Consider the following 24651-nt stretch of genomic DNA (forward strand, 5'->3'; position numbering starts at 1 on the left):
TGGTGTAAGAAAGCAAATATTACGTTTCTGGACATTATTCATTGTCCTGTTTTTAGTTGAAACATGTTTTGGAGGTATGGACCATCTCTATTGATTGGGCCCAACAGTAGGTTATACCTTAACACAGAGACAGAATCCAGTCTCTGAAATGTTGTGGTTTAAGTGAAAACAGGATGGTATTTTAAAGAAAAGCAGGACAGTGGATAACGTTCAGAAATATAATATTTGTATTTAATATGTCTTCGTCATAAACTTTTAGATTTTATTTATAAGAAAGCAACTAAAAAAAATAGATTTAAATTAAGAAAATTTTTGAGTTTATTTATCCAACCAAAGCATTTTGAGCCAATAAAAATTAAAGAAAGCTCTGTACATGTTGGAAATGCAGTGTACAGTTACAAATACTATAACAGATGCTTAACTGCTTTTTAATTTTTTTTCTTGTAATTTTGATGCAAACTGTAAAAATAGTTTCCCACTTTTTCACATAGTAGCCTTGCATTATAAAATCACTCCTGCTTGTAACACTTGAAATATTTTCCCATTCTCTGGTGCCATAAAACAGCTGGAAGCAATAAAGTCATTTGGTTCTCTGCTAAGAAGTTTCAGGTCTTTGTTACACCCATCCTATCCCAGTCTTTTGACTAAAGAGAAAAGTGAAAACATGGCCTTTATGGAAAGGCTACAAGGTATATTCAGTGTTCCTTAATTCAGTGCCAAGCCCTGCCATTGCAGCTGCAAGAGAATATTGCCCTTTCTATGGCTGCCAACGAACACTTGTGTCACAGCTGTGATGCAGAGTGCATTCAGTTTTCTGTGAGTTCACAGTGAATTTGAATATTGTAGTTCCATTTTATCATACAGTGGTAATGAAAAGTTGTTTGGAACATGACGAAATTAAAATGCAGTGCAATATATGTGGCATGGGACTGTGCTTTCTGAGGTGCTTCAAGGAGTATTACACAAATGTGAGATTCAGTTACATGACACAGGGCTTGAAGCCTGTATATTTTAATCTATTTAAAACTAAATATATAAGATTGTGCATGCGCTTCTAGTAGTGGAGGTTGTGCGCTCTTCCGCTAGCGGAGTTTAAATGCCCAGCTGCCCAAATCAGGGTACTTTCGCCACGACGACCATACTCATCACTGGCCCAATTGGGCCACTTCAGACGTTAAAAGTTAAGTAAATGCAAGTAGTCATGGATACATGAGTGATTTTTAAATGTCTTATTTGTCGAGGTTCAAGATTTATTCGTTTGCAGAATCTTAATAACTTTACTTTTTTATCCTTTTAGAGTTTGATGTTTGTATTGCCAAGGTGTTAAAACTGTGGCATTCCAAGNAATGTGCATAGATAGAGAGGCCTGCCCAAAATTTATGTTCTAGATTATTGTGCCTCATAAAATTTTCCTGGTGGTGTTTAAAAGTATGATTTAGTTTCATTTTATGTGTTCTAACATAACTTGTTTGAGTGGTTATGAATAGTGAACTGCAGTTTTGTTTGCATGATTTCCATAGACAGGCCATTCTGGTGCAGGAATACAGTTTTCTTTATATGGCATGCCCCACAGCAATTATATTTTGAAGGTTACAAAAGGTACATATGTTTCAGCACAATATTTAATCTAAGTAACCATCCCAAGCAACAAATTGTTTCTGCAGGTATGCTAGTAATGCAGGCAGGTTCTTTGAGAGATTTCCAGAGACTGTTTGTCCGGTTCAGCAGAAGAGACAGAAAGTACTTGTGTCAACTTTTTCTCCCTCTGACTGAGTGTGTCATGCAGTCAACAAGCCAGTAGGCTAACAGATCACAAACAAAACCCATACATCTCACAGCAGATACCAGAAATGATCCCTGTTATTACATATACAATCCTGGCACATCTGTAAAATATTCAGATTCTCATATTTTATTCCTTTATAGAAACAGAGGAAACTTGAAACATGAAACTTTAAAGTCTTGTCACCTGTGCATAGGCCGCGCTGGTATATGCGATGAATGCGGCGCAGCCACTCTGTAGGCCATGGTGTCTAGCAGTTTCTAAACACTTGTAATTTCTTTCTGTGACTTCAGATGTCGTAGCATTATATACCACCGTGTAGATTGATGTTTAAAGTCCAAGAATCTCGAGTGTGATGTCAGTTGCCTTAAAAATCTACTTTCTACGATTTTTTCCCCAATTGATCACAGGATAGGGCAATGAGCCTCTGAAGAAGGTTTTTATTTCATTGTATTTGTACCTATTGGCCTACAGATGGTACTTGTATTCACTTCATCTTGAAGAATGAAGCTTCAGTTTCGATTCTGTTCCAGTCTCGAGACCCTCGAGATGATTCTATCGCAACAAATTTGCAGTAAGTTTCTCCGCATTTTCTGGGTGACATACTGTGTGTTCATTGTGCGTGTGTTTTCTCATTTACAATGGCTAAGAGACATGTGAGAGATGATGAGATCTCTGGTTTTTTGGAAGAAGATGTTAGTGATGTTGAGTTGTCTAATAGTGACGACATCTCTTTCAACACCAGCGAGAGTGATTTTGTTCCATGAACACCCAGCCCTCAGCCAAAACGGAGGCACACTTCACCTGCCCACATCAGTGAAACAAGTGACAGTGACCTTGATGGCACTGTGGAAAGCCTTCCTGACTACATGTGTGACTGGGAGGAGGTTGCTGAGGACAGTGATATTCGACCAGAAATCCCTTTCTGTTATAATGAAATGCAAGGACCAAAACATATCCCATCCACACCTATGACACCACTTCAGTATTTTTATCAATTTTTCACCATATCACTGCTAAATTCCGTACTTACCCAAACAAATAATTATGCAAGAAGTTTCCTCCAGACCCATAAAAATATTTTTCCTCACTCCTGGGTACTAAAATGAAAGGACATTACAGTCACAGAATTGGAAGGTTTCATTGCCTGCCTTCTTAATATGGGAATTGAAAGACAGCCAACCATTTCTTCATATTGGTCTTCAAGCCCAAGCCAAAATGTTCCTTGGTTCTGTAATATGTTTTCTCTCGACCGTTTGCAGCTCATCCTGAAATTTTTCCATCTGGTGGATAATAAGAACTTGGCAGGCCCTAGACAACCCGGATATGACCCTTGCGCTAAATTCCAACCTTTGATTGACCACGCAGATACACTTTTCCATAACCATTATGTGCCACACCAACAACTTAGTGTTGACGAAAGTTTAGTTGGCACCAAAAATCATACACAATTGATGCAGTATTTGCCTAATAAACACCATCACTGTTGGGGAATAAAATTTTGGATGTTATGTGACTCAGTGTCAAAGTATTGTGTAGCTTTTTTTTGTATATCGGGGCCCAAGAATGATGAAAAAATATCAGATAGAAAAAAATGTGGATTAGCTTACACGGTAGTAATGAAACTTTTGAATATGGGAAATTATCTCTGTAAAGGCTAACACATTTTCATGGACAATTCTTTTACGAGCATCCCACTTGTAAAAGAACTTCACGAACTCCAGGCTTTCATAACAGGCACAGTTAGAAGAAACAGAAAATGGTTGCCTGCAGCATTCGGAAATAAATTTCAGGTCCGTCAAACACAGTATTTCCGCAGTGGCCCAATTCTGTCTGTAGGATACCGTGAAAAAAATCTCAACGTTTCCCAGTTTTACACCTTTCCACCTATGGTCAAGCTACTGAAAGAGAATACACCCAAGTTCGTTGTGGTAATCAAAGAACTGTGAATACCCCCCATATTATCCAGTCCTACAACAAATTCATGGGTGGTATTGTTACTTCAGACATGATGTTGTATTCGTACATCGATGAACGTTGTATGGCAAAATACTGGAAGAAAGTGGGCTTCAACATTTTTTCTCGAATGGTACTCAATTTGTACATACATCATAACGAAAATATTCCAGCTGGTTTGAAACCAATGTCTCGGCTTGATTTCTACATCAAAATTATAGAATCTCTAGGTGAAGAATGGATGCAGGAGAGAACAAATGTACCTACAGCTGGACCATCAGATGGAGGGGAAAATAAGGAGAAATTTTTGAGAAAGTTGCCCCCAGGTACACAAAAGGATTGCTATGTTTGCAACAGAAGGACAAGCCTCGGGAAAGGGCAGAGAAGATCTCGCACAATATGTGCAAAGTGTGAGAAGGGCCTTCATGGTGAATGCTTCCCTGAACATAAGTGTACCCGTGGTACATAGTTCACTTATGCTGTTTCACTGATTCTACATGCAGAGAGAGAGAGAGAGCGTGAAGTGCAGTGTTTTAAAAATTTTGATACAATGAATAAACTATTTGGTGTTTAATTTTCAAATTTTAACATCATATATAAAATGAATAGAGCTATCAGAAAACAGCAATAGATTGCTATTTTTTTTTTTTTCAATTATTTGATTTTGATATTATTCTTGAACGTCAAGGTTTCATTTTCTTTCTAAGAAAAAGTATCAAAAATATTTTTTTATTTTCATAATGTGCTGTGATAGAAACAAAATCGTTCCAGAATAACAATATACATTCATCTGACAACAACAAAGGAATTTTTCCAGTTTCCTGACTCCAAAAATGGGGTGAGTAGAATTTATTATCAGTATGCATGTAATATTACATAAATGGCATTTAAATAGCATAGCACTTTTCGCGTATCTATCCACAGGGACGTTAGCACTCAAGGGATTAAGGGATTTTTGATGAGAATGTTCAAGCCTAGCATTGATTCCATCTTATTTCTCTTCTGTGAGCACTCAGCATTTTAATTTGGTTTTCATTTTTCTTCACATATGGCCCTGTCTGTCTAAATTTATTTATGATTGTATGAATAGTCTTGCTTTGTGTAATTGTGACATCCATCCTACTTTTCACATGGGTATCCTATGTGAACTCTTGTTTTAGTGTGTATCTCATGTGGCAGTACAACACAGGAAATTAGACGGATTGAATGTTTAATATAATAGGGCTTGGAGTAATGGTCACTGGGTACATATTGCATAAGCTTGCTTCATGATAGCTGTTAAAAGATTTACTGGGCGGTATTGAAGATAAATTAAAATTGCTATTGTCCTGTTAACTACACTATGAGTCCTTATATGCATATTGTGAGTTAAAGCGAGTAGCATATGGCCCCCCTGCCATACCAGCTGAACAATTTTCAGTTGTCTCACAGATAATCTCACTGTATATAACTTGTATACTTTGAAAAGAGTAACCACAAATCGTAAATTTTTATGAATTAGGCCCTGAAGGTTGTTCCCATTTAGAGTTAACTTGTGAAACTGTGATTCCTTCTTAGAAATTTGATAGGACTCCTGGAGAGCTGGACAGGGTATCAGCCTATTGGCAAGGCCTATACATACACTGGATAACACAGACTCAAAAGTAATGCAGACATAGATTCATGTAATGAGTGGGATTCGAACCATTGATCCCAGTGTTTCAATGGTTGAAGACAGTGAAGCCACCATGATAACCATATAACATAGGACAATGAATTTTCTTCATCTTCCAGATGTAATATCTGCCATTATTTTAAGGTCATATGGGAAGTTGGGAGAAACAATCAGTCTTTAAGCATTTCATGTATTGCTATGCTTAATGTTGTTTTCTTTCTGCAGAATGTAGAATTCTCTGTAAAGAATGTACAGATCACAGGAGGATATGTGCTACATATTGGTACAGTAGAAGGGATACTTTGTGAAGGAGATGAGGTATCATTACACCTCGACACACCTCGGAGACGCCTAGTGATGAACAGCCACACAGGAGCTCATGTGTTGAATTTTGCTTTGCGAGCTGTGTTGGGGACAGAGGCAGATCAGAAAGGTTTCCTTGCAACACCTGACAGAATACGTTTTGACTTCCAAAAGAAGGTATGTAAATGGTGTTTACAACATGAGCTTGTAAATTGTCTTGCTATCATTGTGTAAAGTGTGAGATGTTGGATGTGAATAGGAAAGCAATATATAAAGTCTTATCATCATGTCATCCACTTATTGTTGATACACTGTGTTCACACAAATTTGTAATGACTTAACAACAATTTGACATTTCAAAATGATAAAGGTGAAAAGTGTGACAATTTTTTTTATTCTAATATCATCTTGTAACTTTACATCTGTACTGTAACAGTTTCATATAGGTGCACAGTTTCTGATTCATTTGCCTTGTTTAATATTATTACCTTAAAAACCAGAATTACTCCTCTTAGGATTTCTTCCCTCTTCTGCTGGTTGTGGGCTACCATACCTCTTCCCTTCCCTCTGAGCCTTCCATAGCTCTCACTTACTTTCCTGCATATCTAATTCACTGCAGTCTTGGATGTCGCAGTAGTTACAGTTCTCACTTATGAACAGGTTTTGAAGAAAATTACATGAGCATGGTATATGTAAATCATTGAGTCATTCCAATTTGTTTCTATTAACTTCATCTCACCTACCAGTAACCTGTTTTTTTCCCCCCTTTGTGCTTCAGTGCCTATAACTGTGAAGGGATGAAATGTGTTTTATGCTCTGATTACTATGTTGGGTATATTCCAATTTCAAACTCTTTTTTGGTTAACTGATAAAACTGTACTTGATTTTGTATTCTTTGTGTTCAAGTTATAAAGTATGGTGTGAGATCTGAAGCTTTCAGTGTAACTAAAGTTGATAAAATCTTTTCAGGCTATCAGTCATGTCAGTTGGTTAAGTATTAGTCAGGTCCCATCTTCAGTCCCTTATGTAAAGTATGGATTTTGTACATTTGTTAAATCCAGTTTTAACATTTTTCTGTATTAAAGTGTTTAACTGACATATGAGAAAAATCTTTTCCATATTTCAGATGTAATTGCTCTAGATGGAGGTGTATTGTTTCTTCATTTGCATGAATGTGTGAAAGATTTTGAACATAATGACAGATATGTTCCTTCAGTTATGTGATTTTTTTCTCATGTGTACATCTTTGCAAAAGAGAGAAATGGTTACTGTAAGAGAATATTGTTACATATTTGTCATAAAGTAATATTTAAAAGATTTTTACTTTTGTGTATTGATTTTTGATAGGGTGCAATGTCTGTTGAGCAAGTAAAGGCTACAGAAGTTCATTCCAATGCTGTGATAGATAAAAATGAACCTGTATATGCTAAAGAAGCTAGCTTGGCTGTTGCAAAAACAATCCAAGGCGTCCGTGCAGTATTTCAAGAGACCTATCCGGATCCTGTCAGAGTGGTGTCTATAGGAATCCGCGTTGAAAAGTTGGAAGAGGACCCTTGTGGACCAGCAGGCAATACTACTTCAGTTGAATTTTGTTGTGGGACGGGAGTGAGATATGTAACCGTTCTTTGGTTCTACTAGCTCCGGTAGAGAAATTCGACTCCTCTCAGGCCGTGTTGACTGGCCACGACTTGGATGATTAGTGGGGCATTAGGCTCAGGAAAGTCACACTCAACACCAATGAACAGTTTCAAGTTTTTATTCAGTCAGCACTATATAAATGATAACTGCACCGTAGTGACACACTTCGCAGATTTGTGGACATAGGCCTCCTTACTGCTTACTAAGACACACACGTTAATAGTCACCACAGGGTGTATTCACGAGGATCAAAACACGCGTACCTCCGATGAATGTAAATTTCAGGGTCCTCTTTTCCAAGCACCCTCTGAATGGTAAATATTTGCCCTGGTTACCCAAAATTCGGGCAAAGAACCTCCCACTTCAGATGATGGTTGGCTGGACTGGGCAGACTGGTAGGTTGCTTATCTTTCTCGTCCAATTAGAAAAGCGAATATCCACTAGTGTACAGTTTAGGGGTGAACTTTGCCACCTGCTGCGTGGATGTCAAACTGAGATTTGGGGTAGCAGGAAATGACGCTGCTAAAATTATGACTTCCCCTGTCAAGTTTAGAATTTCTAAAGAACTCGGCCTTGTGTTACGCATTAACTTGACTGATTTACGGATGGGCAGCTGGCTTCAAGCTTGACCCAAGCCACTTGCTGCGAGTCTCAGGGGTGGAATCTAAAATTGTGAGAAGAAAGTGAGGAATTTCACAGAACCCTAACCATACACAAAAAATCAATTGACCATCACATAAACTGGACAGTTACAACCTCCCAAGCGAAAGAATGACTATTCTGGTGCAGCCTGAATAAGTCAACATTTCGTCTTACTGCCGTTTCTCCTCCATTTCCACACACAAATGCTTAAACAAAAAAAAAAAAAAAAAGAAAACTAAATGTAAATAGACAGTACCTTAATTGATCGTATGGTCCACCACTGGCAGCAATAGCGAGAGGCTTACCATGTACAACACATCTGAAAATTCAGGTGGCTTTCGCCCCCATCCTCTAAACAGTACCATTCAGTAAATCCTAAAACAACAGAAATGAAAGTTCACGCAATCATTGGGACAATACTTATGTGGGCTGACAATACAAAGTCCCTTGTTGTCTCTTTCTCTGACTCCAATACATTTTCTCAGACTTTCGAAACTTACATCTTACAACTAAAATTGTTTATTGGCTCACTTCTAGTTTCTACCCTTTCCAGTCCTGTTGTTGCTCATGTCGCTACCATTGTTCTGACTACTTTCTTGAAGTCCACTTCTGGTTCACTCGCACATTGCCACATTTATGGGCCTCACTGGACAATACCTCACTCCCTAAGTAGCTTTGTCACCTCGGATTTACAGCTCGTTTCTCACTACCAGGTCTTACACTTAGCTGGCAACTCCTCTCCTACAGTTTTGTTCGTACAGGCTAACATTCTCATTGTCCTAACATACCCATACAAGTATGTAATATTTTTCTGTAGCACGCTGGCCATAACAATGGTTTGTTCCTATCATTAGAATTTAGGCGAGTGTAAGCTTAATTCTCTCTTGCCCATTCTCTTTCAGACCTATGAGTTCAAACTTTCTCCTGCCTTTCCTCATTCACTCCTTGCCGAAACCGATTGAAAGTTACACGTTTACAAGCCTTCTCTGTTATCCCTTTTACAAGTATTTCCATACAAAGGCGCGCAGGCCTACATAGAAAGTTGGTATTCACACAGCCATCACCCCGGCGCAGCAATTACTGAGCAACTCTTCCCAACACAATTACTCAACTTCGGACAATTTAACTGCCCTACCTCTTGATACCAAGAAATTTAACTGAATTAATTCACTCTTACTACAAATTTATCATCACTTCCCTCATGACTAGTATGCTATTATACTAACACTAGTCCACACTGTCCAAGTAAGGCTTAAGGTGGCCCAAGTTAAACATTCCTCATAGTTTTCTCTTGCCGTCGGAGACCTCGTACATACTAGGGGGTATAAATTTGCCTACGACAAACGGACCATCAAAGGGATGCTGGAATTTCCCAGTGATGCCCTGTGCTGCGTCTGAAGTAGGTTGGCACCGCATGAGCACCTTCTCGTTAAGCTGGGGCCTCCATTTTGTAGTCCCAGTTTTATGTTTGTTCCTCCTGTTGTTAGCCCGCAGCTTCATGCGAGTGTAGACCTTAAGTGTTTTAGACTTGAGGGTTTCCGCCTCTGGCAGCTGAGTTTTATCCAGGATCTCCCTGAATAAATCTGGCCTGGGCTTATTGAACATAAGTTCAATGGGAGGATAGCCCGTGGTTCCACTCACTGAAGTGTTCAGCCACTTCGTGATGTAGGGGACCAGCTCTGGCCACTTTTTCTGAGCTGTATGGCAGTAAATCTGAAAATGTTTGTTAAGTTCTCGCATAACCTGTTTGGCTGGGTTGCTCTCGGTGTGGCGTATGGGGGAATATTTGACATCAATATTTAGATCAGAAAGGCCTTTCTCCAAGAAGGGCTGGTGAACTGGCTACCGTCGTCACTGAGTATGCATTGGGGAGTGGTGACTTCTGGAAAGTAGCGTGATTTTAGCTTGTTCAGGCAGCTCTTTGTGGTGGCCGATTTTAAGGCGTACAAGGCTACATGCTTGGAAAACATTTCCAAGCACACCAGAATCTACTGGACTCCGCCACGCCCTGTGGACAGAGGACCATAGAGGTCCAAGGACGTCAGCTCCCCGGGTTTCGTGGGTAAGTGGGTTCGTGTCTCGATCTCATACGCTCGATTGGGATGTTTCACGCACTGACATACGTCACAATGCGAAATGTACCGGTGCACCTTTCTACCTAATTTCCTCATATAGAACGAGTAGGACAGATGATGCATGCACTTATCAGTGCCTTGGTGAACCAATAAGGCATGTACGTAACTTATGACCTGGTACTCTAGGTCCCTTGGTAGTACTGGCCTCCAGTACGGGTACGTTTTGTCATCCTTACTACAAAACTTAATTCTTGAGCGTGAACTGACCAGCCCTGGGGGGGATACCTGTCCTCAAGGTTCGCATGATTTCGCTGATTTTTGGGTTCTCGAGTTGGTGTTTCGCCAAATTCCCCAGTTCCTTCTTCAGGTCAGGGTCCAGATTCAAATTAATGGGCGACACGAGTATTTCCTTTTGTCTCACTAGCTGGTTCAGTCCTTCCTCCGTAAGGCCTACTGGATTTCGGCTTAAAGCGTCTGCGAAAAAATTATCGGTACCCTTTATGTGCACTATGTGGAGGTCGTACTCCTGGATCTGCATGACCCAGCGTGCGACCCTTTTGGAGGTAGGCTGCATTTCCTCAAAAAACGTCAGCATCTTATTGTCGGAATAGACAGTGACTTTGTGCCCGAAAATATATACTCTGTATTTCTACAAAGCATACACGACAGCCAGCAATTCTTGCTCGCAGGTGGAGTACTTCCTTTCAGTGGGGGACAGCACACTATCAGCTTTTCCCCGGAGTCGCTTTCCTGCATAAGAACCGAGCTAATGCCAAGTTTGCTCGCATCCATGTATATAGCGTACGGAAAATCAGGGCGTGGGTGAACCAACTGAACACTATTAGTGAAGCTTGCGCACAGTTTCTCAAAGGCGCCCTTCATCTTGTCGGTCCAGCTCCACTTAATCCCTTGCTTCAGCAATGGGAGAAGGGGGCTACATACTCAGCGTAACCGACTATGAAGCGGCTGTGGAAGTTGCAGGTCCCTAGAAATTGCTGTAGCTGCTTCGCGTTCCTCGGTGCTGGATATTTCAGAATGACCTCAACTCTGTCCGGGCCTGCTGATACCCCCATCCTATCAGTGCTATGCCCTAAAAATCTGATCTCCTTCTGGCAGAATCGGCATTTATCCGCATTCAAAGTAAAGCTTGTTCTCTCTAATTTATTTAGCACAATATCCAAGTGCCTGAGATGCTCCCCGAAACTTCTGGAAAATACCAAGACATCGTCCATGTAAAACACAATGAACTCATCAGTCTCACCACCAAAGGCCAATTTCAGGGCTCTGACAAATCGGATAGTGAATTTGGGAACCCATACGGCGTGCGTGTGTACTGGTACACTGTAGAATCGAACAAGAATGCAGTGTACTTCCGGGAGTCTCTGTGCAGTGGAATTTGTAAATACGCAGAGGTCAAATCTATGGTAGTCATGAACTGCGCTCCTTCGAATTTTTGCAACAAATCTTGTAAAGGTGGGGTGCGCTCTCTATCCAGGACGGTATGCTGGTTCAACTTCCTTGCGTCCACAGAAATCCTAATTTTCTTATTTCCCTTATGAACCACGGACAAAGGGTTAAGGAAGGGTGAATTGCTAAATTCTAAAATGCCATCCTGCAACATTTGCCTGATCTGGTCTCTAACGGTGGGGCGGATAGCAAAGGGGATGGGGCGAGAATACCCTACTATGGGTTTGTCTTCGTCTACCTGAAATTTATACTAAAAAATGTTACACCTGCCAGGTCTGATGGTGAAACGCTTCATATGACTACTCTATAACTCTTATCAAGCATTCTTTCTGGGACTCATTCATATTGTCATTCGTGTCGATCAGAGCAGACAAATATGCCTTATTCAACGAGCGTGAGTCATGGAGGTCAAGTTCTGATGTTTGGATCGGGGTGGGGTGTAGCAGGTTACTCTCTGTTCTTCCTACATTAACTTCCTTAAGGACAGCCGTTTCTTCTTCGCTTGGGCTCTCAACGAAGCTGCCATAAATCTCCCTTGGACACACTTCTTCATACGCTTCTCCATCTCTTGGTCACTCGCAGCGCCATTTAACAGGGTTCTCTGCCGTACATAACTACCATTCACAGTAGCACAATTCAAAATACAGCTTTCTTCCTCAACAAAACATTCCTTTCCCTTCCTACCTGCTTCTGTCTGGGTTGCGTCACAGCTGGTTTTAACAGCTGGGTGAAGTGGGTCATTGTCTACAGCTGGGGGTTTCAGGTCATGGGTGACACCAAAACATTTATGGGAAAGATCTCTCTTCGACTCCCACTCATCATTTCTGGCGTCCAATGGCCCGGAACTTTCATCGAACGAATGTCCCTTCCTATTTCCATCTCTCATAGTAAAAGCATTTAGTAACAAAATCAATAGTGATCCCATATTGCTTAGCGAATGATGAGCCTAAAATGGCCGAATTAATTAACTGCGGAGATATTAAGAAAATAGCCTCAAACTTTTCCTCGCCTACAAAAAATTCTATGAGCCCCTGCTTCTTAATCCTCTTTGTCCTCCTGCGAAATGCCATGACTAGTGCTACGTTTTCTAGTGGCAGCGTGGGCACAGCTATCCCTGCCCCTATCAGCTGATCATAAAGCTTCTCGGTCAAGATGTTCGCCTCGCTCCCCGTGTCTAAAAGAGTGATAGCTGAAATGCCGTTCCCGAACGAAATGTTCACTTGCGGGCAGCAAGCTAAGTCATTCTCATTTATGAAGAACAATATCAATTCCCCTATAGCCTCTGGTTCGATTCCCCCATCGAAAATTTCTGGTCCACTAACGTTTACTGCAGTCTTGCCCTGAACGCTTAGCCTGTGAGGTGGACCTGTCGGTTCGTTGTTTTTACTGGCGAGAGTCATTCGGTCCTCAACAACTCCCTGCTCTAGTTTCCCAAGTCCCCAGCGCGACGTTGTCCATCGGTGCCGGCGAAGGTGGGAGCGTGGGGGTTCAAGGAGTTCCCTGCAGCGGGGNCCGCCTCATTGACTTCTGTGTCAGAGGGCCTGGGTTCCAAATAAGAGGCCATGGTTGCGTACTTTAGGAAATGGCTGGACAGAGATAAACAAGACCTGGGATTGATCCTGTCTTGGTACAAACTGCACCGGACTAGGCTTTGCTTCAACTTTGACCAATAGTTCCCAGAAAATGCTGGTTTCGGGCTACAGTGGCTGCCCACTGTTTGCCTACAGCCCCCACTATAGATTTGAAGGCTAGTGCTAGCATGAGGGGCTTAGGCACGCTCCTGAGTCTCATGAATTCATCCAGCTGATTTAGATGAAATATCGGGTTAACCTCCGAGCTATCGTCAAACTGAGACAACGGGAAGTCAGCGCAACTCAAATAACTGTTCGCTGAGTGATGGCATACAGGCTCTATAGTACTCTCAAACATCGCAACCCCATTCACACACACAGAACATGAACTTGAATTACAGCCGCATGATACATTTTCTATTCTAGCCATATTAGCAGTGGGCGGTGGAGGGGGATTTGTGTTACTTCCGTACCACAAGTCATGGGAGTCACTCCGGCAAGCCTGTCCTTCAGTTTGTCAATCTCGAAATTTAATAGCTCGAACTTGCGTTCGATCTGAAGTTTTTCGGTCTCTGCCACTTTGTTCAGCTGTGCGGTGCTCTCCCCCTGCCGTTTTTCTAAGTCTTCTGCACGTTTTACCAGTTCGCCCTTTACTACTTCTATATCACTAGCCAGGTGAATTACCTGATTGCCAATTAAGTCTACCTCCGACCTGACCTCAAGAACTTAGCTGGAGAGCTCACCAAGTCAGCTCCTGGTTGCTCCAGGATTGCTGTTCCAGCCGGGCCTCGAACTCCAAACTGATTCCCTGAAGCTTTTCCTTCACCATTTGTAATTCCCTTTCCGTGTCACCCTGTAGTAGCTTAACCTGGCGAGACACTTTAGAAGTTTCAGCCTGAAGTTTCTTTGAAAATTCTTGGCTGAGCTTTTGATTTTCTAACCGAAACTGCTCTACCAGTTTCTCGTTCTCCCTCCGGATCTCCTCTCTCATCTGATCATTACTCTCCCTTAGTTTCTCCTCTACTCTACCCTGCAGTTCCTTATTACTCTCCCTTAACTTCTCTTCTAACTTACTGGCCAGTTCTTTGTTCCCAGTCTTCATCGATGCAATTACGCTGACGAATAAGTCTCGTAAATAACTCAGTACAGCGGGGGAGTCAACTGCAATATTTTCACTCTGGGCTTGTATCATCACTTCCATCGGGTTCCTAACCTCGTCTCCTAATTCATCCAGACTTTCTACTACTACACTTGACCTCTCTATTTCAACACAATCCCCCTGGTCACACGACAGGTCTGCAGAAAATACCCCCGACATGTTCTCACTATCAACCCGCTCCACTTCTATAACCCGGTTCCAAAGCGTTCAGCTGGCCATGTGTGTCACTTGACTAACCTTGGTGGTGCGTGTTCGATGTTGTGTTTGGCAGCCCTCCGCGCTCTGGAGGCTAGGTTGCGACTCTGTCCGTACTTCCTCTTGGCCCCTTCGGTGTGGTCCCTGACAGCTGTGGTGGCCGTCATCTGCGCTGCTGTGGCATTCATAGGTAGATCCGCTGACCTTTCTTCACGTGTTTGCGCTGGCACTTAACCACTGATTTGTTTCCACTGGCTCCTAACTGCCTCTAGTCACCCTTGTCGTGATATCGGCCCCCGCATTGGGCGCCACTTTACCCTGTAACCGTTCTTTGGTTCTACTAGCTCCGGTAGAGAAATTCGACCCCTCTCAGGCCCTGTTGACTGGCCACAACTTGGGTGATTAGTGGGGCATTAGGCTCAGGAAAGTCACACTCAACACCAATGAACAGTTTAAGTTTTTATTCAGTGAGCACTATATAAATGGTAACTGCACCGTAGTGACACACTTCGCAGGTTAGTGGATGTGGCTTCCTTACTGTTTACTAAGACACACGTTAATAGTCACCACAGGGTGTATTCACGAGGATCAAAACACGCGTACCTCCGATGAATGTAAATTTCAGGGTCCTCTTTTCCAAGCACCCTCTGAATGGTAAATATTTGCCCTGGTTACCCAAAATTCGGGCAAAGAACCTCCCACTTCAGATGATGGTTGGCTGGACCAGGCAGACTGGTAGGTTGCTTATCTTTCTCGTCCAATTAGAAAAGCGAATATCCACTAGTGTACAGTTTAGGGGTGAACTTTGCCACCTGCTGCGTGGCTGTGAAACTGAGATTTGGGGTAGCAGGAAATGGCGCTGCTAAAATTATGACTTCCCCTGTCAAGTTTAGAATTTCTAAAGAACTTGGCCTTATGTTACGCATTAACTTGACTGATTTATGGATGGGCAGCTGGCTTCAAGCTTGACCCAAGCCACTTGCTGCAAGTCTCAGGGGTGGAATCTAAAATTGTGAGAAGAAAGTGAGGAATTTCACAGAACCCTAACCATACACAAAACATCAGTTGACCATCACATAAACTGGACAGTTACAGATATGTAGTACTAGTTTAAATTTGATGATTTGGGAATCCTACAGTTTAATCAGTGACAAGAATTACGTGTTGTTACAAGTTTAGTATAAATATTATGGTTTCATGCACTCTTGTTCTGTAAACGGCAGGAACTTCTTTACCAGTTGAGGGACACTCAGATTCTTAAGGGCTCTGCTACATACACTTACTTAGCTACATATTCTGAAGTTGACAACAAGAAACTTCTGAATGAGTCCTGGGTGATATTTTTATTATGGTAGACTGCATGTTGACAGTTGTAACATAATACTTTATTTACATGATATCAGTGCACTTTGGGTTTTCTCTGTGCATGGCATAAAATGAAAACCCGATGGGTTTAATATTTTTTGTGTTATCTTTGACCGCCAAATACCACTCACAGATTTGGATTAAATTTAGTATGGAAAGTTTCCTTGAGTTCAAATTTTCATCCCTTTTGTTATTCTAGCAGACTTTGGTCTGCATATTGATACATAAGAATTGTTATGTCATCTGTTTGATTTTGTACAAAATCCAGCATGTTCATGCTTAGATTCTTGTATCATTCTGAACTTTATGGAGGTTGCTCTTCTTTAGTTTCTGATGAAGATTTTACTTTATTTAGACATTTACATCATGCTGGCCATGTTGGAAAATTTGTTATTGCAAGTGAAGAAGCAGTTTCCAAGGGTATCAGAAGAATTGTGGCCCTCACAGGAGCTGAAGCTTCAAAGGTAAGTGAATCAGACTTCATTTATCTGGACCATTTGGAATTTAATGTACAGAATCCAATCAGTATCATGAAATGCTATTACAGCAATTATTTTGTTGTAGACGTTGAATATCATGAAAGGCATTACAATTGCCATAACTTAAATATGGCCAGGAGGGAGAAGGATATTCGATTACTGATGGCTGTACTAGTTATCAGAAGTGGGTTATAAACCAGATGCTTTATGTTTTCAAATTGCTGGTAAGGGGTTTGAGTCTGTGACCACTCCATTGAGCCAGTGAAGTGACTGGCTCTGTCTGAAACAGTTCTAAATCAAGCAGATTTCCTGTACAGTTACACTTCTTGCTAAGAACATTTTTTCTAATTATAAGGCTTTAAAGAAGACAGAGCTGCTTGAAAAAGAGTTGAACAAGTTTATTTCGTTGCTGAACGGTGGCCATAGTGAAATCAGCAGTGAGGACCTTAAGGAAAAGATTGTCAAACTCACAGATGATGTCTCCCATGCAACCATACCGTACTGGAAGAAGGTGTATTATTGCTGCATTTTTTCATTTAAATGCATGTACCATAGTTCATACCACCTTGATGCATGTTAGTGCTAAATTCAGTTCACATTTATGAATGTTGGGGCTATGTCTGAAGTAATAAAACTGTGTAGAATATTAATTGGATCAGCTAGTTTTCTAGGCACACTGAATTTCTAAAGATTCTTGATACTTTTATATTATTTTATATGTATATGAGACAGATTATTCACCTTCTCATCAAAGCTGAGTAACTATTATTAAATATGTATAGGAGGAAATGAGGACAAATTTGAATCATCTGAGGAAGCAGTTAACTGACAAGGATCAAGCCAGAACAGCTGAAATTACCGCTAATGTTTTAGAAGAAGTTAAGGCCCTCCTTGCTGGTAACCCGAAGGCACTCGTCATTGTGCAAGAGCTGAAAGCTTATTCCAGTAAAAAGGTGAGGCTTTTAGCAATTTGTAGTAAACTACCGAGTGTTTGGTGTTTATTAGTACACTATTAATCTAACGATGGTGGATTACTGTACCTAGTAATAATAGCAGTTCATCAGTTACAAGTCCAGTATAGGTATTTTAACATTGTTTAAATGAATACACTTCATATACACTTTTTAAGATGGTAATGAGTCATTTTTAGTATGGTAGTGAGGAAGATTATCCCACAAACACACACACTTTATTAATGCTAATGAGATATTAAGAGAAGGGGAAGACTTGCCCTGTAAAATTTGTTTATAGTTGACCCTGCAGAGTGAGCCACATCTGAGGGAAACAGAAATATGGGAAATTGAAGCTGCAAGTCAAACTTTGGAAGTAAATACATACAATATGCATACACATACACACCAAAGAACTTGTTAAGTGGGTAAAATATAAATTTTGGGTGTTGTGTGCTTTCTAGGCAGGAAATCTTTTTAAATTGGAATACATGTTACAAGGGTAAAGTATGGCTAAATGATATGTGAAAAGTTTGGAACCAAGTTACTTTAGAGGTTTAAGGCAGGAAGATGCCTCTCACTGGGGTCACATTAAACAGGTTTCACTGTAGTTTTGTCCATATGAGTATTAGCTAGCAGGAGCGGGGACTCGAGTTTCATGCCCTCGACAAAGTAAGCAAGCAACTGCCATAAATAAAGAACTGCCACTGTCACTGCCCAAATTGTCAAGATTTCGGTGAGAAATATGCCTGCTGTTGGAATCATAGATAGCTTCCGCCTCCTGCTTCCCCCTCTGATGGCGTTGCCAGTTGTCTCCTTCCTCAGTTATAGCTGCAGGAGTGTATCTCAGTCCTCTGTGCAAATGTTACATTCTGGTTGCTCCTGATGTCTCTTCCGTAATGTCCATTCTTTAGAGATTCCTCTTGTAACATTGTCCCTGGTCCGAATGTTCCGTTTTGTCTGTTTGACCATTGCTCTTTTATGACCACATCCTTTATCTTTTGCTGTTCGTGCATGGTAGGTCATCCTTCAAACAGCAGCCAATTTCTTCCGGGTCTCACGGTTGCCCTTGGTCTTTTTATTCGGCTGACTGTGGCACCCTGTGGCTAGATGCCGATCCCCATGCTGATTCTCCAGTGCCCCAACAGTTTTCACTTCAGCCTCTTCCTTAGGGACTTCCTCATGCACCACCATGGTATCGTTTTCTTCAGGATATGCCTACAAATCCATGGCCTCTGTTTTCTATAGCTGGGAGTCTGTCCTGGCTATCAACCTGTCATGATAGGCATTTATCTTGGCCATCATCTTTCCTTGACTGGCGCCTATTTTGGCTTCCAGCCATACTGTCATTCATTCTGTGATTTCTTATTTCAGCCAGCTGGTGTGCCATCATTTGTTCCATCTCCATAGTAGTGTGGCAGTATAGCTTCTTACTGTGGTCTCCAATTAATTTATTGACCACTTATACACACCCCTCAGAACTACAAGTAATTACAGAACTGTTGCTGATTTCCACACTTTACCAGTCACTACACCCTAAGTCTTCTCCAGCTTGCAGTGTCTTCATTAGTTGTTGCTTGGTAACAGCTCTCAACAGTGGAAATTCTTCAGCTTCTGTGCTCAGATCGTTACTGTCCAGCAAATATCCCACAACTGAACTGTCCTGAGCTATAGTGCCATCTCTTCTCAGCCTCCCTTGCAGAACTCAACTGACTCAACTGAACTGGGTTCCCCACTTGTCTTCCTTATAACACCTTTGCAAGGACCGAGTAGAAGACTCCCATTTCCAACCGTAACTGTATTGTTTTGTGCATATTCATTGCTGCAGGAATGTGTTTATCAATCTGTTTTCTGAAACAGGTTACATCAGCTTCAGCTTGATCAGTTTTATCAGTTTTACAGCACTTACTGTTTTCTGAATCCAAACTACTTTCAAAACTATTAGTGAATAATGCTTTTGTCGTTTTATATACAGGGTGTCCCAGGAGGAATGGACCAAATTTCGGGAGGGTGTTCCTTATGTTAAAGTATGCCGATATAACCCAAAACACCTATGTCCAAAGTTGAACGGTTACGGAGATAATGGCCAGAGAATTGTCAAACTTTGACCGGTGTTACACACTTGTTGATTTCAAAATACATATTAAAACTGGCAGGAATATGTGGATTTTGTAATGTTAATAGGGTACATAACATCAAACTAACTTGTGAGTGACGTGAAGCCATAAAATTGAAGTACAAAATACTCGCTCGCCATGTCATAATTGTCCTTAGGGTTTCCAAGCACTATACATGACACATGACTGGCAAGCGCTGACGTAATATGGCTGGCTGCGCGTTCTGGTATGTGAGTGTATGGGGTTAACGTGAGCTGCCATCACAACACTCAAGGACAAACAGATAAGAGAACACAGCTGATAGGTACAGTGCGTGGACCCGGCAGAAGACCACACTTTTCTCGGGCCATTATCTCCGAAACCCTTCAACTTTGGACATAGGTGTTTGGGGTTAAATCGGCATACTTTAACATAAGGAACACCCTCCCGAAGTTTGGTCCATTCCTCCTGGGACACCCTGTGTGTGTATGTATATATGTATAAAACATGGCAAAACTGTGTCCATGGCCATCCTCTTATAATTGGTAAGAAGGTGGCAAAAGACTGGACTGGACTGGACTGGACCACAGGGATGTGACATGCCAAGATTCTATAAATATAATGACAGGAGCTGATTCAGTGTAATTAACATCTCTCTTTGAACACTTGACTATTATGTAAGAGTTAAAGCTATCACTGTAAGAGGTAGAGGAGGCCCACAGCATTGTGAGATGTTGAGGGTCACACATTTTCTAAACAGTTGGCTACCTCCAGGAATATATCTGGTCGACCCCAGCCCTGTAGCACAGCTGAAAGGATTACATCAATTGAAAAATCCAGCGACCTTATCGGGAAACAAGCCTGTGGCCTTCTAAAATGTAGCATAGTGTCTCAACCAACTGCACTACTGCATGCCCATGACTGTTATATACAGAAGGTTATACAGAGTGAACTCTGTCGACATGGTATTGGAAGTTATATAATAACTCATCATTAGCAACCAAGATGCACACAGGCAACTATTTAAAGAACTAATTATCCAAACAAATTGATGGAGGTTTATGTCATTCAAAAATAGTTGGTAGGTGGAGTCACTATATAGTCGCCAAGTAATGATTGTGTTAATTATAAGGTCTACATTTTGGCTATTTAAAACTATGATATTAGAATACAAGCAGGAAAACAGTATAAAGAAATTAAAGTTCAGAGTTTCCATGCTTTGTATACCAGAGCTCATATTCATTTCAAAAATAAATAAATCTGTAGCTATGCTAGTCATGCAGCTCACATCTGATGACAATTGAAGTTATGTCTAAATTTACATTTTATACAGGACTAATGACAGTTGATGGCACTATACTGAATTTCATAGTATAGAGGTAAGTAGTCCTCTGTTACATTCAGAGGGCCCCTGGTTTGAATGTGGACTGGGAGATTAGCATTTCTAGCTGATTTTTGTCTTAGCATTGAGTGTTCTTCCCTGCACATGCTAGAATAATAAGCAGAAACATATGTTAGTACTGTTTTTTTGTATCCTTTCTAATATACTGTTTATAATTATTATGCAATATCACATTCATATATTCATTATCAGTTGAGAGAACCATTAAGTATTATTAGCAATCCTTTTTGGCTCATGGAATGATGATGCGTGATGAAGTGGAGGGAAATCAGTGACAGGTTAATTTAAGGAGTTCTCTGAACTCTTTCCTGGAATAACTTTTATTTCCTCTCTTCAGCTGCTTTGCTTTGAGTTCTTGCTAGTAAAGACGTAGAAGAATGCCTTCTTCTGGAATGTGTCGCCGTTTAGATCTTGTGTGAACTGACGTTTTTGAGGAATGTATTGCCTGCATCTTCAGGGTAGGAAAATCTGTGAACAGGTGGCTAGCAGACTGAGCCACCAGTCAAAAACACCCAGCTCTATAAGAACAGGGATGGAGGGGAGTGGGCCACATGAGAAATCAATAGAGGAGAGTGGCAGGGTCAGTGGAGATGAGAGGAAGGCCAGGCGAGCAGGTAGAGGAAAGTAAAAGCCAGGGCTACCAAGCAAGCATTGAACCCGTAGCCTCAGGACTAGAGCTGCCGAACAGATATTGACCTGCGTAGCCTTTTAGATCTGGCATCATGCTCAGGAGGTTTCTTGAGGGAGCGGATGAGAGGCTTCCATGACTTGCTGAGAGAAATCATACAAGATTTATAAAATTTGAAATTTTAGATTCTCTTCCTACTGATATGATTTGTGTAAGGGTTGGAATTGAAAGGAGTGTGTTCTGGACTGTACCTCACTGTTACAGAAGGAAGAACTGCAAACAGTAATAGTGATTTTTAATTTTCAGGCGCTTGATAGGGCTCTGAAGCAAGTAAAAGCATTGTCTGCAGAAACATCTGCTATGTTCTTCAGTGTAGACTCAGAAGCAAAAAAGATAGTGTGCCTTTCAGCAGTGCCTGAAGTGAGTATAATATTACATGTAACAGCAGCTTGACAAACATTGTAGCTTAGTTACAACTAGGTGGATTAGTGTAATAAAACATGAAATCCATTGGTTGTTTGTTTTAGAATTCTTGAGGTGTTAATGAATAAGGACAGAAAATGTGACATCTGTGGGAAATTCTTGGACCTCTGCAACGTGGACAAATGAAATCATTTTGTAGAAAACTTGAGAACAACCTGCTGAAGTCAGTGGGAAATTGAAAATAGTGGTACAGGTTCCGTTATGTCATAGATATCTAATTCCAAAGAAGTTATTCATTTCACTTGGTTCATCCTGGTCCGTCACACTAGTAATACTATAAAAGATTATTAGCACCATCCACTGTAATTGATAAATGTTTCTTCTGTTTTAGTCTTTCATACTGTAACGTGTTTCATTACAGAATACGCCGTAGATATCGTTAATTGGTTTATTCAACAATCTACAAGAAACGGCTACAATTAATTATAACACAGTTGCGGGTTTCCACACTTTACAAACCCTACAACCAAAGTCTTCACGTACTAATAACGTGGGAGCTATACAAATCTCCCTGAATTACACACTCCGACTCATAGGCTTGCTCAGAACTAACTCATAGGTAGCTGCCTTGAGAACTAACTGTGAATAGCCTTCGCTGCTCCTTATGTAGCCTCAATCGGACAATACAGAAAACGGCCACGTAATAGGCACCACTATGTCTGGTGCCATCGTGCTAGCCACGCTGTGTACCGCTGTTACTACCGTCTTCTCTCGCAACCATTGTTTACCCGCGCTGCCTAGCAACCGCGGTACTCCTTGGTGACGTCACCGCTGTTGACTTGTGTTGCATAGCTACCAGGATGGTGGGACTCGACCAACTTCGGCTCCGCTCGGCTCACTTCGGCTGGCGGGGGGTGGGGGGAGGAGCGTCATCCATAGCTCAACATGTCACAATATATTCTTCTGATGGTGAATCCTCTCCCTGATNTAGCTCAACATGTCACACTGCTCCCACCTTAAGGCTGTTCGTCTCAAATAGCCTAACGGTGCACCCCTGTTCCTTTTCCATCCCGTATCTGTGCTTGGAGTGTCTCCTGTTGTTTCGGCTACTCTTTTTGCAGCGACTATTCTTTGTCCGTTACATCCGCTCCCCTCTTAAGACAAAGCTCGTCTTGATCGGTTTCCTTTCAGCTCGCCAGAAGGTCCAGTTATGTCCCATTCATCCATCACTTTCTCCCATGGCACATTCACTCTCACTGGGGAGGCCGGTTCTTCTATTTTACCGGCTCCTCTTCTGTGCCCTGCGTCTTTTTCGTTTTGGAGGGGGTTGACCCCTCCACAATGTCCAGTCCTTGATCAAGTTTGTCTTCGGAGGTTCCTCATGTCGACGTAACAGCCCTTGATGCGTTGTTCGTCCTTGCCGACTTCGTTGTTCCTCCTGGTCTTCCAGCTGCTTGCTGGCACGAGACCGTGGCGCCAAGTTCTCTTTCCGGCATCTTGAAGGTTCCCTGGGGAGTTTCCTTCTTGAAGGCATTTCTCCAACGTTGTGCCACTCTCGCGTGACGGGATGTCTTCTTGCAGGGGGCAGCCAACTTCTTCCGGGATTCATGATCCCCTCGGGTCCAAGATTTCCTGAAGATGTTTCTCCGGCGCCATGACACTCTTGCACGGCAGGACACCTTCCTGCTGACGACGGCCAATTTATTCTGGGGTCCGCAATTTTCCCATGTCGGATTCTTCTTATTTCGTCGATTGCGGTCCCTGTGCCTTTTCTTCTTCGGTTCTCTGACCGGCATTACTTCGGCGTCTTGTACGGGTACCTCTGGTAGTTCTGCCGCCTCAGGTTTCCTGTGCACTGAAGCCGGCTTTCCATCTTCTGGACGAGCCTCCATTTCTTGGTAGGCCATCGTCTCTCCAACCGGTATCACTATGGGGACCTCCTCTTCTCGTGCCGCCGCAGGTTTTGTGTCCGCTGTGGCCGGCTTTTCCTCTTCTACACATACCTCCATCTCGTGGTAGGCTATCGTCTTTACTTCTTTATCTAGATGCGCCTCCGTCGTTTCTCGCCAGGCCGTCATCTCTTTCTGCCAAGCATCCATATTGGCTTGCAACCTCTTCTCTCGCATGGCGGCCGTCCTTTCTTGGATGGCTCTTGTCTCTGCATCAAAATTTCTTCTCGCCAGGCTTTTGAGTCGGCGTCTGCTTTCGCTTGGTTTGCCCTCATGTCGGCGTCCATTCTTGCCAGCATGTCGATTATTTGTTGCATATCTTGCTCCTCCATTTTGAAGCAGTAAAATACTCGATGCACAATAATTTTATTATTTGTCGAGGCGTGTTCAAGTCTGTATCCCACTTCTGACACCAATGTAACGTGTTTCATTACAGAATACGCCGTAGAGATCGTTAGTTGGTTTATTCAACAATCTACAAGAAACGGCTACAATTAATTATAACACAGTTGCGGGTTTCCACACTTTACAAACCCTACAACCAAAGTCTTCACGTACTAATAACGCGGGAGCTATACAAATCTCCCTGAATTACACACTCCGACTCCTAGGCTTGCTCGGAACTAACTCGTAGGTAGCTGCCTTGAGAACTAACTGTGAATAGCCTTCGCTGCTCCTTATGTAGCCTCAATCGGACAATACAGAAAACGGCCACGTAATAGGCACCACTATGTCTGGTGCCATCGTGCTAGCCACGCTGTGTACCGCTGTTACTACAGTCTTCTCTCGCAACCATTGTTTACCCGCGCTGCCTAGCAACCGCGGTACCCCTTGGTGACGTCACCGCTGTTGACTTGCATTGCATGGCTACCACTATGCTGGGACTCGGCTCACTTCCGCTCCGCTCGGCTCACTT

The 24651-nt window shown here is 42.0% G+C and overlaps 1 protein-coding gene across 1 annotated transcript in view; it reads left to right on the forward strand.

The window, feature by feature from the left end:
- LOC111875036 (alanine--tRNA ligase, cytoplasmic) overlaps positions 1 to 24651 on the forward strand; it is a 67786-nt gene that overhangs the window by 38327 nt on the left and 4808 nt on the right. The window contains exons 10-19 of the mRNA XM_033755696.1: positions 1298 to 1348; positions 3913 to 4085; positions 5487 to 5873; positions 7044 to 7310; positions 11221 to 11449; positions 14520 to 14633; positions 16136 to 16272; positions 16643 to 16798; positions 17070 to 17240; positions 21670 to 21783. Of these exons, the coding sequence (XP_033611587.1) occupies positions 1298 to 1348; positions 3913 to 4085; positions 5487 to 5873; positions 7044 to 7310; positions 11221 to 11449; positions 14520 to 14633; positions 16136 to 16272; positions 16643 to 16798; positions 17070 to 17240; positions 21670 to 21783 (1799 nt within the window). The remainder of the gene's footprint in view (positions 1 to 1297; positions 1349 to 3912; positions 4086 to 5486; positions 5874 to 7043; positions 7311 to 11220; positions 11450 to 14519; positions 14634 to 16135; positions 16273 to 16642; positions 16799 to 17069; positions 17241 to 21669; positions 21784 to 24651) is intronic.

This window comes from Cryptotermes secundus, unplaced genomic scaffold, assembly GCF_002891405.2.
Source record: "Cryptotermes secundus unplaced genomic scaffold, Csec_1.0 scaffold1422, whole genome shotgun sequence".
NCBI lineage: Eukaryota > Metazoa > Arthropoda > Insecta > Blattodea > Kalotermitidae > Cryptotermes > Cryptotermes secundus.